Here is a 14,048-nt window from a genome sequence, read left to right as displayed (position 1 = left end):
TTAGCATTTTCCCAAATACACACATTTTTAGTATATACTGCTTCTAGAGTACACATTTTGGTGCTTTCCCCCTAAATCTACATTCTCCCTGTGCATGTTTGTCTGTGAACTGCATCATAAGCATCGGATAAGTACATACATCTAACTCATGTTTGCAAAAGTTTGCATCAAGCAAATTTCTCACCCATCCATAATTTTTCAAAGGCTGAGTACAGTTTTCCTTTTCTCTATATTCAAGCCCTTTTGCAGAATTCATGAGTGGGACATTGGCATTTGGTAGCCATCTATGCAACAGTTATTTAAAAAATAAATTTATCTTCATTGCTTACCTTTACATTCGCTTATATTCATACCATCTCAAGCCATTATGAAACAGGTACAGTATAGTTAGTAGAAATCATAGTAGCCAAGCTGTGTGTCTCATGGCGTATATTAGGCACTACATCTTTTTTATATCTGTTTATTTAATAAAGAGGGGAAGGAGAGAGAGTGTGTATATGCAATGGGGCGAGGGAGACAATGTCAAGGAAAACAGAAAAGGTCCAGGTTTTTAGTCAATCAGCTGCAAGTTCTTTGGCAGTGTGCTGCACACGCTCTGTTGGCAACACTGTTCCATTCCGGCTTATTTCCCCTCTCCCCTTTTTACCTCAGAGCAAGAGTGTAAATCATTTGTGCTAGAATGAAATATCTTCCTTATCCCAGTTGTTGAATGAAACAGACGGAGTAAGTGGCAGGGTAATTTAAGAGGAGCAAGTGATGGGAGCCACAGAGAAGGTTGGATTTAATTAAAAGGGAACATACTTTATCTTCCTGGTTTATGTGAATTTTTCCCTTCCCCTTCCCTTCCCTTCCCCCACCCCTTCCCTTTTCCAAATTTTCTTTGCAATGCAATAAAGGGGAGCAGCTGTTCAAGGCATAAAAAATGGAAGTGGCAGGAGATAAACAGAGCCCGTTTCCCTCCTTTTAATTTATTTCCTGAAACAGCATCTTGTCAGGATTGTTTTCTGCTGAGCTTCCTCAACCAGGATGATCAGACACTTCCTAGGATGACTGACCAGGGTGCTCCTTTCGAAATGAATGCATTTTCCCCTCAAAACAGGCACCCTTTTCATGGCCGTTTTAGCCCTCCCGTTCCGCTGTTCACTCTCTAGCTACAACGAACAGAAGAGCCCTGCTAGATTGCACCAGAGGCCTGCCCAGTTCAGCATCCTCTTTCCCACAGCGGCCCAGCAGCTGCCTCTGGCAACCCCACAAGGGCGCAGTCAGTCTCTCCCACTGTGGGTCTACAGGGATTGCTCCTCAGGGACAGCCGGACTCCCATCCTGTAGGTGGCTGATAGTCATGATGACTAGGTGCCATGGGTAGCTGTGTCTTCTCTGAACTCACCTAGTGCCCTTCTGAAGTTGGTGGCCATCACTGTGCCTCATGATAATTGCAGATAAATCCAATACTTGCAAATCAGCACAGCTGCTTTCACAGCTGGCTAGTCCCTTTTGGAGTTGTTCAGGGGGCTTTGACGAAGTTTGTAGTAGCCTGTACATGGCAGACTTATGCACAGTTTAAGCTGTCATTTTGTTTTTTTTCATTTCAGACCAGGGGAATGAATGAATGAATGAATGATGAATAAAAATAACAGTAATAAAATAAAACTCAGTTAAAACAAATGCAGTTTCTTCAGGAAGATGGCTACATTTTCTCCTTAATTTGCATTGCATTGGCAACCTGTCCAGTGACATAAGAGGATACATCCCAGAAATGAATTTATACCAGAGTAGAAGGATTATTAGTATAAAGATCTGTTGCAAATAGTATAATTCATTTCTCTCTGTATCCCCAATAAAAGCTGCAACATAGGCGAATGTTTTCCACTGATTCTATTGTTCCAACACCACAAAAATATAAGTGCAGTTTAGCTTTTACCAAAAAATCTTGGTAACATCCTAGTTTGGTGACATTTGTAAAACCCATTTTACTGCTGTCTTAATACACTTATTAAGATTTTGGTCTTCTGTGTGAATTGGTTTATTATATGTTATCATGGCATTCCTTGCTCTGTTTTGACAGGGTCTTTGTATTTTGGCAGGAGGTATATTTTAGGGATTGTTTTGAAGACACTTGCTACATGTATAGTTGTTATTAGTCACTCTGCTTTCTTTTTGAAGATAGGATGGGTAAAATCTGTTAAATAATGGTTACAGACAGACACTAATACTGGCAAGGGTTTGGTTGTAAGAAAATAGTATGAGCGTTCTCACTACCACTGCAGTTAGTTAGTTTTACCCTGCGCATCCTTGGACACATTGCACATGCAACGTATTATAAGTTCTTCATTTGCATGACATTGATTGAACCCTTCCACCTGATGCAGACATTTTGGACTGCCATCAGTATTGCTCACCATTTGGCATGCTAATTGGGGCTTGTGGGAGCTGCAGCCAAAAGCTATTGGAGGGCACCAGGCTCAAGGAAGACTAGTCTAGGGGGACAGGCAGGGTAATGAGGAAGGCTTGCTCTGAAGTCTTGTCTTTGCAAATGAATGCTGGTTGCAGAATGCACCTGACCAAGCTACAGGGCCTTGGGTTGGTAGGGAGGAGGAAAAACGGGTTCTTGTGTGTTCTCTTGAAGGATCCTCTGCTTTTCCCCCAGCACTCTTTTGGGTAGTTTCTGAGCTTTTGGGTACTTTTGTCCCCATTCTAAAAGTCTCTCCTTCAGCTTTGTTACTGAGATTACTGGCATTTTATGTCTGCCCCTTTTATCTTTGGGCTTACAGTCACTAGAATTCAGCTTCTCTGAAATGGAATTTGGGCCTTAGTTGGAAAGAGGTTCCGTACCTTAGTCTAGCACTGTATCAGTGAGATTAACTACCTGGAATGACTGCAATTTTTCTCTACAGTAATTTCTACTGAAAAATTGAACAACTGTGCAAGTTGGGCACCTTTATGGCCTCCAAATGCTCCAGATAATCAGCCCCTGTGGTCAGGAATTCTGGAAAGGGCACCACATTAGAGATTCTGTACAGGCAGGATATTCGATCTCAAACCAAGAGGTTGGCAATGATGTCCCATTGCGTCCATTCCAACTTTGTGATTCTTTCTACTTTACATTCTCTTTTCTCCAAGTACTGTGCAATAGGAAGCAGAATTAAAATCGGCAAAAGCTTTCAGGTACTACAGTGAGCATGGCTTGTTCACTTAGCTTGTGCATTCCTTCTCTTCCTGAGTTTGTCTTGCCTCTTTTCACTGAGCCTGTCTATACACTGAGCTATTTATATAATTATTAGTCTTAACACTGCATGTATATCCCACATTTTCTTTCTCTTGTGAGGAACCCAAGTTGCATTATATTTCTGGTCAGACTTGTTTTGCAGAGCAGCTTTTGGACACCCTTGAAGAGCTGCAACTCTATTTGTTTTTTATTAAAACAAAAGTTAACAGATGTCATTGTTTTTACTTGTTTTGCTTGTAAGCATTATGTTTGGTATATAGGTCTTTGTCCATAACAGCAGTTCTGTGCCTTAAACAGCTGAGTGGCAGAGCATCATTCATTCTGTAGGATCTTTTCCATCACTCCATCTCTGGGAGTCCAATGTGTTATCACAGCCCAGTTTTGTAATGCCACAGTGCTAATAGAAACACAAGAACTATTCTGGGATAAGAATTATCAGGTAGGGTTGCCACCTACAGATTTCCAAACAAGACAGACAGACAGACAGATCCATCATCACCAAAGGCAGTGATTTGCATAAAATGTGCATAGATGCAAATTTAGGAATAATAATTTAAACAGAAATACAATTCATGTCATCATAGCATGGAAGACTGTGACTGGGTGACCTGTGTTCCTGGCTGGTCAGTCTGCTCTCCAGGTGCTAAGTGCTAATGGGCAATTGCTCTTATAGTTGATTATCTTTAAACTGGAATTAGATAGGACCACCCTTGAAATAGAAGACTGTCCTCGGTAAATGAGGACAACTGACCACCTTCCATATGCCACTTTTTTATGTGCCTGAACCTCTGTCACCCCCACCCCAGAAATTCATTGCTAATCCTCACTTTATCTCCATTTCACAGTTGTACAGCACATCAAGCGACATAACATTGTTCTCAAAAGGGAGCTGGGAGAAGGAGCCTTTGGGAAAGTCTTCCTGGCTGAATGTTATAATCTGTGTCCTGAGCAGGACAAGATCTTGGTTGCAGTGAAGGTAAAGGGGACACATTTCTACTACTGTTAATGTAATGGTTGCAGTATATTGCTGTATCACTGTTTTCAGTTGTAAATGTTTCTGTAGAAGGTAGGTCCACCAACAGTGCCTCTTTCAAAGCTTTGTGGGAAGACTGTAGATTTCTCTTCAGATAGGAAGAGGCAAGGTTTGTACTTACCTGAAAGCCATGCCCTTCGAGATGGAAGCCATGCTTCACAATGTCCCATTGACTTGTGCTTATTAAGGGAAAGGCTGTGTACATGATCCACAGGGACTCTCTGACTTCATGCATTTCAGGACTGAGCCCTCACATTGCAAACACATTCCATGGCTGAGCCCTGATGTTCAGGTGCAGCCTTCTCTGAGTGTTGCCACTGAATGGTTCTTTGCAGCCTTTCACCCTCTCAGTTCTTTAGTTTTGCCCAAGGTTGGGTACCTTAGTGACCAGCTCACACCAATGGTTGCATCCATTGTCCATGTTGTCCTCCACTGTGCAAAGAGTCTTAATTCCTTATGGAAATAGATCCTGCTGTCAATGTCAGTCCTCTGGGAAGCACTTCACACAGGTTCTCACACAGCCCCCGGTAATCGTCCAAGGATCTACTGGTCTTACTGTTGGACTGCTTGCAGTGACCACCTCAGGCAGCAGATGCTGCAGGAGGAAGGTAGGAGTGATGCGCTGCCAGAGGAGAGATCTCTTCATTCTGTGCAGCCTTCCCTACACTGTCCTATCAACATCACTGAAGTAAGCAAGTCAGGGTAGTTTTTGTAGAGGAAGCATCCTGTCCTTCACCTCAGGAGAAGAGGAGTATGTGAACCTGTCACATGGATAATCTGGGATGATGTATCAACCAGGTCTATTTGTTCAGAGGAAGGACTGGTCAGAAAAAAAAGGGGGGGGGGATTGTTGTTACGGTTGAAGAACAATGCTTTATCTTTTTTCTGAATGCGACCTTGATGAAGTGTATGAAAAGCTTTATTCACTGAATGGGTGCAAAGATGGGATCAGATCTAATCCTCTTGGAAGCAAATGTGTTCAGTCAACAGAAGGGGTAAACAAAACCTTCTGCATATACAAGTCAATGCACTTAGGCTTTGTTTGTGAGATCAGGGACAAAGCTTTTTGCAGAGTTGCCAGCCATGTGCAAAAGCCTGTGCTCTTACTGCCATATATGTGCGAAGAGCAATTCATCTCTTCCAGTGAATGAACAGAAGTCATTGGCAGGATCACTGGGTACAATCCTACTTCCTTTCCATACGTTCAGTGAATACAATGGAAAGGTAGGAGCAACTCTAAAGTTGCTGTATATGAGTCTGATAGATCTGGAACTTTAAGTAGAGCTACACTTAAGTTTAGTTCTTGTTAAAAATACCTTTGTCATATATGAATCAGCTTCATGCAGGGATGAAATATATGAGTATTTCATCATAAATAAGCTAGGATGACCATCTCTCTCACACACATGTGTGCACACATACAGGAGCTGCAATTCTGTGACTCTTAGTCATATTTGAACTCCTATGAGAAGAATGGGGGAGGAATTCATTCACCAAATAACCACTTTCGGAAACAATGCAAGAACAACAGTTGGATATCTGTACTTTTCCAAATATTGCTGTGAGGTTCTCCAACTAGTAAAACATGCAAAAAACATAGAGAAGTCTGCTTGCAAGAAGTGTTTCTATTAGGCAAACCTAGGTACAAAAATAGCTTTAGTAACAGATAAAGCATTTGTGTAAACTTGTTTGCATAGACTTTTTTTTTAAATCCCACATGGATGCAAGTTGGACAAAACAAATCTAAGTCTAGACACACGAGAAGACAACTGAAAGTAATGTTTCATCTGGCCCTAGAATGGTGAGAGTTAGCTTCTGAGTAAAAAATATCCAAAATTTTGCTATATATTTAAGGTATATTTCTCTTTCCCCTACCCCTCTTGTCTCCTACCAAATATCCAGTTCTGCAAAAAGGGCTTTAGTTTTCTAGGCTGAAATGAGTGGTTTGTGATTTAATATGTCTATTTCCAAAGGATTTTAGGTAGAGGAGCTGTACAAGTAGCCCCAGAAGACAGCATCATCTACCTTAATGTTCAAGCATCGTCACATTTTCTTCGCATCCATTGGATCTTTGACATGCCTCCTTACTGTTGCTGGGCAACCCAGAACAGCCTTGTGTGTGCATGTTAGGAAATAGCTGTTATTGTGCCCTGTGGGAGAACTAAAACTCTAAATGCAGTACCAGGGAGTGCCATGTGTGTGTGCTGGGGGGTGGGGGGGGAGCAGGGGGGCATACTAAGTCATCTAGCATCAGTACATCTCTTTAGAAGTAAAGTGAATTTTTAAAAATCTGATTTAATATATACATAAAAAAGGAACGAGAGAGAGAGAGTGGAAGCTGTGCTTGACCTATCTGAAAAAAAGTTGACTCAGGTTTATTTTTACTTTCAGTTTGTTTGGAGGAAATTTGATTTGTAAGAGACGGTTCCTGAGCCAACTTCTGTGTGGAAATTGAAGTTTTAACTGAGATTTAAGCGTCTCAGTTAAAACTTGCTCTGTGTTAGTTCTCTATGTGTAAGCAGATGGAGAGGTAGAACAGAGTGAGACTTTCTCTCAAAGTGCTCCACCCTATTTGTAGGTGGAGTAAATATGGTGGACGGGGAATGTTATTAAATTCTCTCCACTGGAGGAGAAATTCTCTCAACCGTTTCTTGGGAGCAGCAATTGTATAGGCAACATGGCTACCGCTATGTATCCTCCAAAGCACCCTGGACTTCCCAGGGTATTTTGTGTATGTGTGTGCACGCAGGGAAATGTTGGCCACCACAAAAATACGTTGGAGCATATTCAGAAAATTTTCGACCCTCTTTTTGGCCCTCTTTTCAAAGGGGGTAAGACTAAGTTTCATGGGGAAACTGTACCCATCTACAAATCTTGATCTCATATCCACTAATGAAGACTATGTGAAGCTGGCCAAGGTTATTTAATGATGATATTATAATACTGCTCCTCTGTTCTGCTTTCATATGGAAGCAAAGCTGTAGAATTTTAAGAATACACTGCAGCAATAGGCTAAAGCCTAAATTGTAGTCTTCTGTGCAATTACTTGCTTGCTTGTTTATTAATTGGGGGATTTGTATCCCCTCTTTTCATCCTTGGAGCATCAGTATCATCAGAAACAAATACAAATCAGTAGGTTTAAAAGTAGTGGCTATAAAAATCCAGTGACAAGAGCCAGAATTCCTTTATCAACAGAGCAGATAATTCTAATTACCCAAGTGTGAGTTTTGTCTTCACTGTAGGATAGCTCAAGTTACATTGTTGGATCCTTTTGCTAAGGGTGGCTTAAGAATGAAGGTGCTCTTGTGGAATGCAGACACAGAGGGGTCTTTTTGGTGGTTCTGTGCAGGGATGGTAAATGTGTGCAGTGCATTCAGGCAAGTGGCATTTCAGTAGCTTTCCCTGGTCTGCATCTGCGCACAGAACACCTGAAGAGACACACAAGCTCTTTAGGACCCTTTTAAGTAGTTCTGAGGCTAAACCAGCCGCTGAGATGTTCTCCCTCTGCAGTGCACATTCACGATCCTTGAACTAGGCAACTGAAAGAGTCTGTAATCAGAGCAGTAGGAGGAAATGAAGGGGAGAACCAAAGCTATGATAAAGGAAGTTTCCACCGTCCTGAGAACCGCACCGGGTCAAAAGGCGCTATAAGGATGTTATAAAGATGTTTGAGGAGCAAGAATTCTCAAGCATCAGCAGCCTATCTGGGTTGCATTCTGCACTTGGCTGTTTGACAGGCAGTGTGTAGTTACCACAGCAACAGCTCTGCTGTAGCATTTGTCTGCTTCTCTGAGATCAAAAGCACAAGTGAGCTTGTGCTTCCTGGGGGGTTCTGCAGAATGCCATTTATCAGCAGGGGAGATCTACGCGGGCCATCCACACACACCCATTTTTCTTCAAAATGAAGTTTTACGATGACCTATTTTTCAGTGCTCTGCAATGTAGGAGTTTTCAGACTGCAAGGACCCCTTTACCATTAATGTGGACATATCTGGCATGCTGATATGGTTATGGCAGTGCTGTCCCTTGTGGAATAATTCCATTCGGTCATACAGACTGTGCCCCCTGACCTGTGACATTTGAGTGCAATATTTCTGAGGGAAAAGGTCATCCTGGTATTGGATTCAACAATAACAATAGCAACAGGGAAGGTAGGTTCTTCAGGAAGGAAAAAGAGAAGACAACTTAGCATCATGTAGGAGAAGGTAGGATAAGACATGGAACAAAAAAACATGGACTTTTTCCATTGGATTGTATAGAAGTGTAATAAAAGTAAGAATCAGTGAAAAGGGTAGACAGCTTTTTTGGGCCATGGACCCACTTGGCAATTTGAGAAATTGCCCTGGCCATTCCTGCAAAATGGTTTCCAGGGGGGCTTTGATTAGCTGTGTCAGGAACTGTGGCAGTAGCAAAGCAGATGAGCCAGCGTCTTCCAGCCTCATGATCTTCCCAAGACAAAAGGAAAGTTGCCAGGTTTCTGAAAAGTTGCGATACCTTATGTTTAACTCTTTCCTTTGTAGACACTAAAAGATGCAAGTGATAATGCTCGCAAAGACTTCCACAGAGAAGCAGAACTACTGACAAACCTGCAGCATGAACACATTGTGAAGTTCTATGGTGTGTGTGTGGAAGGGGATCCGCTCATCATGGTCTTTGAATACATGAAGCATGGGGATCTCAACAAGTTCCTCAGGTAACTTCATAAATACTTCCTTCTGGTTATGCACAGTAATGCATGGGAATAAATTCTAGTAGGGTAGTTATGCTAGTCAGCTGCTGCAGCAGCAGCAGCAACAGGATTGCAACATCGTACAAACACCCTACATGCGATTCTGGGTGTGTTTGGACAGACAAGAGTTCTACAACTGGCTAGGGCATGCTGGGAGTTGTTAGAATGGCCTTCTATCTAAACGTGTATGAGATTGTACCTTGGGTTACTGAGTGTGGCACAAACTTCTGTGGAACAATCTTTGGCCAGATGTCCATCGTGATTTCCAGAAGTGACAAAATAGCTATAATATTGCAGTACTTGTATTTTAATATGTGTTTTTTTTTTCAAAAGTGTGTCATTGTGTTGTTCTTTGAAGCAGGGAATTTTATTTCAAATAGATGAACTAAAATGATGCAGAGTTGTCCACCATTGCGTTAAGGCAGCATAACTTTGTAGAGGAAAGTCTGTAGCTCAGTGGCTTGCATGCAGAAGATGCTAGGTTCGATACCTGGCATTTCTAGTTGTGGAGCAAGCTGGAGAGCTGTTGCCCCACACAGTACGTAGTAGTGGACCAGATGGATAAATAGTCCCACCTAATAACACTACTTTCTGTTTCAACTTTATTTTACAAAAAAGGCATACTTCAAACTCTACGTAGAACTAGAGCAATTTTTGCAAAAATTTAGTCAGTTCAGCAATTGCTAGTCCATAAATTGTACTGCCTGAGCAAAACACAAGGTAGCAACCCCTCATTCCATGTATAGAAGCCAAACGGCCTGGCAGCTGAATCTTCCTTCAGTGTTGGCAACTGAAGAGTGGAACCCCCTTCGGGGGGTGCAGAACAAGCTGTGTGTTACACACAGCTGTATCCTCCAAGAGGAAGGAATGCCCCTGGAGCTTAGGCAGAATAGCTGGGAAGCTGGCTAGCACCTGCCACCTAAGACGGTTGCCAGAGTCTTGCCTGACTCTGCCTCGTAGGAGGGACAGACATTTATCTTTTGCTAAAGGTGTCAAGATCAGGCTAGGGCCAGGAATAGTGTGCAGTCACAAGAGGTGGGATTTAGGCCTTGAGCAGGTAGACATTTTATCTGAGTTCCTTGTCAATGTATTTGATAAGATTCAAAGAAACAGACCAATCACCACCCTACTTAAAGCTATGCTTGCTGAATTAAACTACCCCACTGAAATTCAATTGCTACTTTACAAAGCAATTCTATGCATTTCTACTTGGAAGTTAGTCAGAGTAGTGGGGCTTAGTTCCATGTACATTGTTGTAGGATTACAGATTTAGTGTACGTTGGGCAGAATCATTTGGTGCTATCATTTACCATCTTCAGAGGAAGACATAAAGAGAGGGTTTTTTATACTTGTGTATAAACCCCTAGAAAGTTTCAACTATTAATGCTATGGAATGAAGGACATAGAATTTCTAATACTGGCAAATTAGTTCTACCTCCAATCTGTCATATTCTCTCAGAGTTCTTTGCCAGTTTAAGAACTATGGGCTGCCATCTTTTCCCCCACCAAGAAGCAATAATCTCTTGGCTTTCTCTGTTGCTACATGACCCATGATTACTTTCTTCAGCAGACATCAGGGTCCCCAAGTACATGTATAAATCTATTCATGTACAGTTCATACACACAAAAGAACTGTGTAGTCCAGTTGACTACAAATAGGTTGGGGGGCAGTACTTGCCTCCATGGTGCAACTTCTTCCATTTAACATATTAATTGCCCCTCTGAAGAGTGCATATATTCCACAGTAGATCTTCCTTTGCATAATGTAATTATTCATGGGAAATAACATTAGCATATCCATACACTGGACTTTCTTGTGCTGCCATATTGCCTTGTTTGGCCAGAGCCCCTCATAGACAATAAAACTGCCTCAGTTGCAGTCATGGGGATGTAATATTCAGCCTGTGTTTAGCAGGGCAGTCTTTTATGCAAAGGGCATGAAACCATTTCCACAGAGTGAACATGATCCTTGCATTCTGATGTTTACTTGGAAGTAAATCCCACTTTCTTACTCCCCAGGTGTAAGAAAGTACTGCAGCCTTAGAAAGATACGGATACTATTTATAGACAGATGCAACTAATAGATGTGTTGTGGATTAGTGGGAAGGGACAGCCTCCCGCAAGTGAATGCACACATTAAACATTAATCATAATTGCACCCATTTAATAGCATTTGAAGATCTCATTCATTTACATTCTCTGATGCCTTTCTGTTTTCTTCATTTTGATGTAGTATTATGAAACTGCAGCAATATGCATTTTAATTAAGAAATCAGTAGTTTTTCCTTGTATATAGGATTCAGAATTTTTTGGTGAAAACAGTAACTTTAACCTGAGCATAAATCGGCCATTCTTCTGCCATTTGACACAGCATGTGATACAGATGAAAGGCTACATATTAGCATGATCTGAAGGCATATTTATTTCTTACCCTGCAGCGCCCCCCAAGGCCACCATGCAAAAGTAAACTCTTGCAACTTAACCTTCCTCTCTCCTCCCGACGTGTCCTTCAATGCTTGTTTCATGCAAAGCAATCTCAAGTTGCAGGTCAGGATCTGAAGGTCAGATGTCTTCCTGAATTTAGTGTTTGGGCTGAAAGGAGCACAAGAGTGCACCAGAGCAACCAAATAAGTGTGATAGTCAAGCACCGTCCTGTACAGATGTGTCCTGAAATTGGGAGGAAATGAAAAAAGAAAAGCCAGAAGTGTAAATAACCCCAAAAATGCAAGCATAAAATAATTACCATGAATTTTGGGCAGATATTCACAGCATATTTACCGACCATGCATGAGGATCTGCAGTGACTCCAGAAGTAGTGGAATTTCACATTGTGTGTTTTCATGGGTGTCACAGCAGCACAATAAAATCAGAATCATGTTGTTTCTCTGGGAAGAGGCATCATATTATTCCATGGCTGCATAAAGGTGAATTTGGCACTGGAATATGTAGGGCTAGATATGGGAGGAGGGAGACATGACTATGCCTTCCTAAAGGCACTTCAGCCCCTGTGGGGCCTTTGGATGCGCAACAACTTGCATCAAAAATTTGGATGAGCCTGTAGCTGATTTGCAGTGTGATGGTAAAGACTGTGCCAAGTAGCTCACAAGAAATGTTGCTGTAGCTCGTTGGGCGTATTCCATTCCGTGCATCCCCCAAGCTATGCACTTTGGATTAGACCTACCAGCAGAACTCTCTTCATATTCTGAGCTAGCGATATGTTAGGAATCTGGTCTGGGGGCAGGAATCCATTGGCTTTCTTCAGCTTGGCTCTCCAGACACTGGCTCAGTTACTCTCTACCCTGAGTTGGCCTCATGCCGAGCATTCACATGGGTGTCTAGCAGGAAGCGAGCTCACGAGTCCATGAACCTGGCTTGTACACACACCAACCATGTGCCCACTGTGCAAGCAGAGTTCCTTTTCCACACTTGTGACTCGTGGGTTTTACATACTTTGCACAAAGAATTGTGTACTGGGTGTCTTTGTGGAAAGAATTACATGCTTTGTACTAATAAGCTGCTAGTGTTCCTAAGCATTTGCTGACTTGATCTCAGCTCAGCTCACTTCCTGACTAGGACTGGACCCCAGAAAGCTATTCAGCAAGCACAGGAGAGCTAGATTCCAGCCTGATCTTTGCACCTCTAAACTCAGCTTGGACATGTGTTGAGCCACTTTAAAAGCATGTATTTGATGTCTAGTCCATGGCATGTCAGTCTTGTCTTCTGCCATCCTGCTACAGGGATTCAACCCTTGACCATAGACTTTCTAAGTTAGCTTTTATTTCATAGAAATGTTTCTAGTTCTCATGACCATAAAGGAAAGCTTTTACACATGAAGAAGCATTTTCTTATATCTCAGAAATCAGAAGTGACATCACACTTCCTCAAGCAGTGGGAAGGGTGAGATATCAATCCTACAACCCTTCTTGCCCCACCCTTACTTTTACTGATCTGCAATGCCCTATGATTTTCATCTGTTTGTCTTTCCGTCTGTCCGTCCATCTGTCTTTTTTTCTTCAGTTGTCTTCTGATTTGGTTCCTTTACTTTTTCTCCCCATATAACCACCAGATACTCTGCAGGTCACAGAATATGCCATATAAGTGAAAGAATGCTAGCTTGCTTAACAGCCTGTGTCAACATGAAACCTAGCACTAGTCACAAAAGGGTTCATGCTTAACCCCAGACAAAAGTGTCTCAGGGAGGGCAAATGCTGCCTATTGAACATTTTTCCCAGGAAATTTTAATCAGCATACAAATAGTTTCCAGGGTTCAACTAGTAAAGATAATCTAAGATTAAATCTTTCCTCAGGTTATACATAACAATAAAATATGTATGGCAAAATATTTAACTAATTGTTGTAAGCCGCCCCGAGGCTTCGGCGAATGGGGCAGCATAAAAATGTTTTAATAAATAAATAAATAAGTATGACAATCCTTATCCTGTTGACCTTCACTCTGCATAACAATAGTTTGGCCCACAAACTTCAAATGAGCATAAAATGGTTTTACCTCCACAGATTTTAATTCTGTTTGCTGGAGATTTTCACTCAGCCCCTTGAGTTCAAAGGAAACTAAGATGAGGTATACCTAACCTTCTTTTGCACCTTTGTGTGAAGCCTTTTTGGGATGGCATAAAAGTACTTCACAAAATTATTCTTATGCAGATTTTGGGACAATGTGTTTCTCAGGCCTGATTCAGATCATAGAAAGAAAACTGGCTGGCAGGAAGTTGACAGTTAGAGGCATTTTAAAGTAGAGTTGAAAATTTCCTGGAAGGACTAGATTGTAGGTCTGTTTATGTATAAGTTCCAAAACAAAATGTGAGTTAGGGAGCCCAGTTATTCCAACAAGGTGAATTAATTTGAAGATGTTATTCCAAATATCACATTGTATTTTCTGGTTGCAGTTGATAGTGTTTAGGAAGATTTCTAGGCTGTTCCGAAAACATGCCTGAAGGCAAATCTGCCATCGTGTCAGAATAAAGACTAGGATGGAAACATTCTGTTTTAATCTTTCCTCACAACCTTCATCTTTGCTTACTTTGTGTGCGAGTGTGTGCTGAT

General features: G+C 41.7%; 1 protein-coding gene across 2 annotated transcripts in view; it reads left to right on the top strand.

Annotated features, from left to right (window-relative positions):
- The window catches only part of NTRK2 (neurotrophic receptor tyrosine kinase 2), a 189,291-nt gene that overhangs the window by 149,013 nt on the left and 26,230 nt on the right, over positions 1-14,048 (top strand). For both annotated transcript variants that reach the window (XM_044446649.1, XM_044446651.1), the window contains exons 14-15: positions 4,071-4,201; positions 8,779-8,951. In XM_044446649.1, the coding sequence (XP_044302584.1) occupies positions 4,071-4,201; positions 8,779-8,951 (304 nt within the window). The remainder of the gene's footprint in view (positions 1-4,070; positions 4,202-8,778; positions 8,952-14,048) is intronic.

The sequence above is a fragment of the Varanus komodoensis genome, unplaced genomic scaffold, assembly GCF_004798865.1.
Source record: "Varanus komodoensis strain SLA01 unplaced genomic scaffold, ASM479886v1 scaffold5, whole genome shotgun sequence".
Lineage (NCBI taxonomy): Eukaryota > Metazoa > Chordata > Lepidosauria > Squamata > Varanidae > Varanus > Varanus komodoensis.
This window is presented reverse-complemented; position numbering and strand designations above follow the sequence as displayed.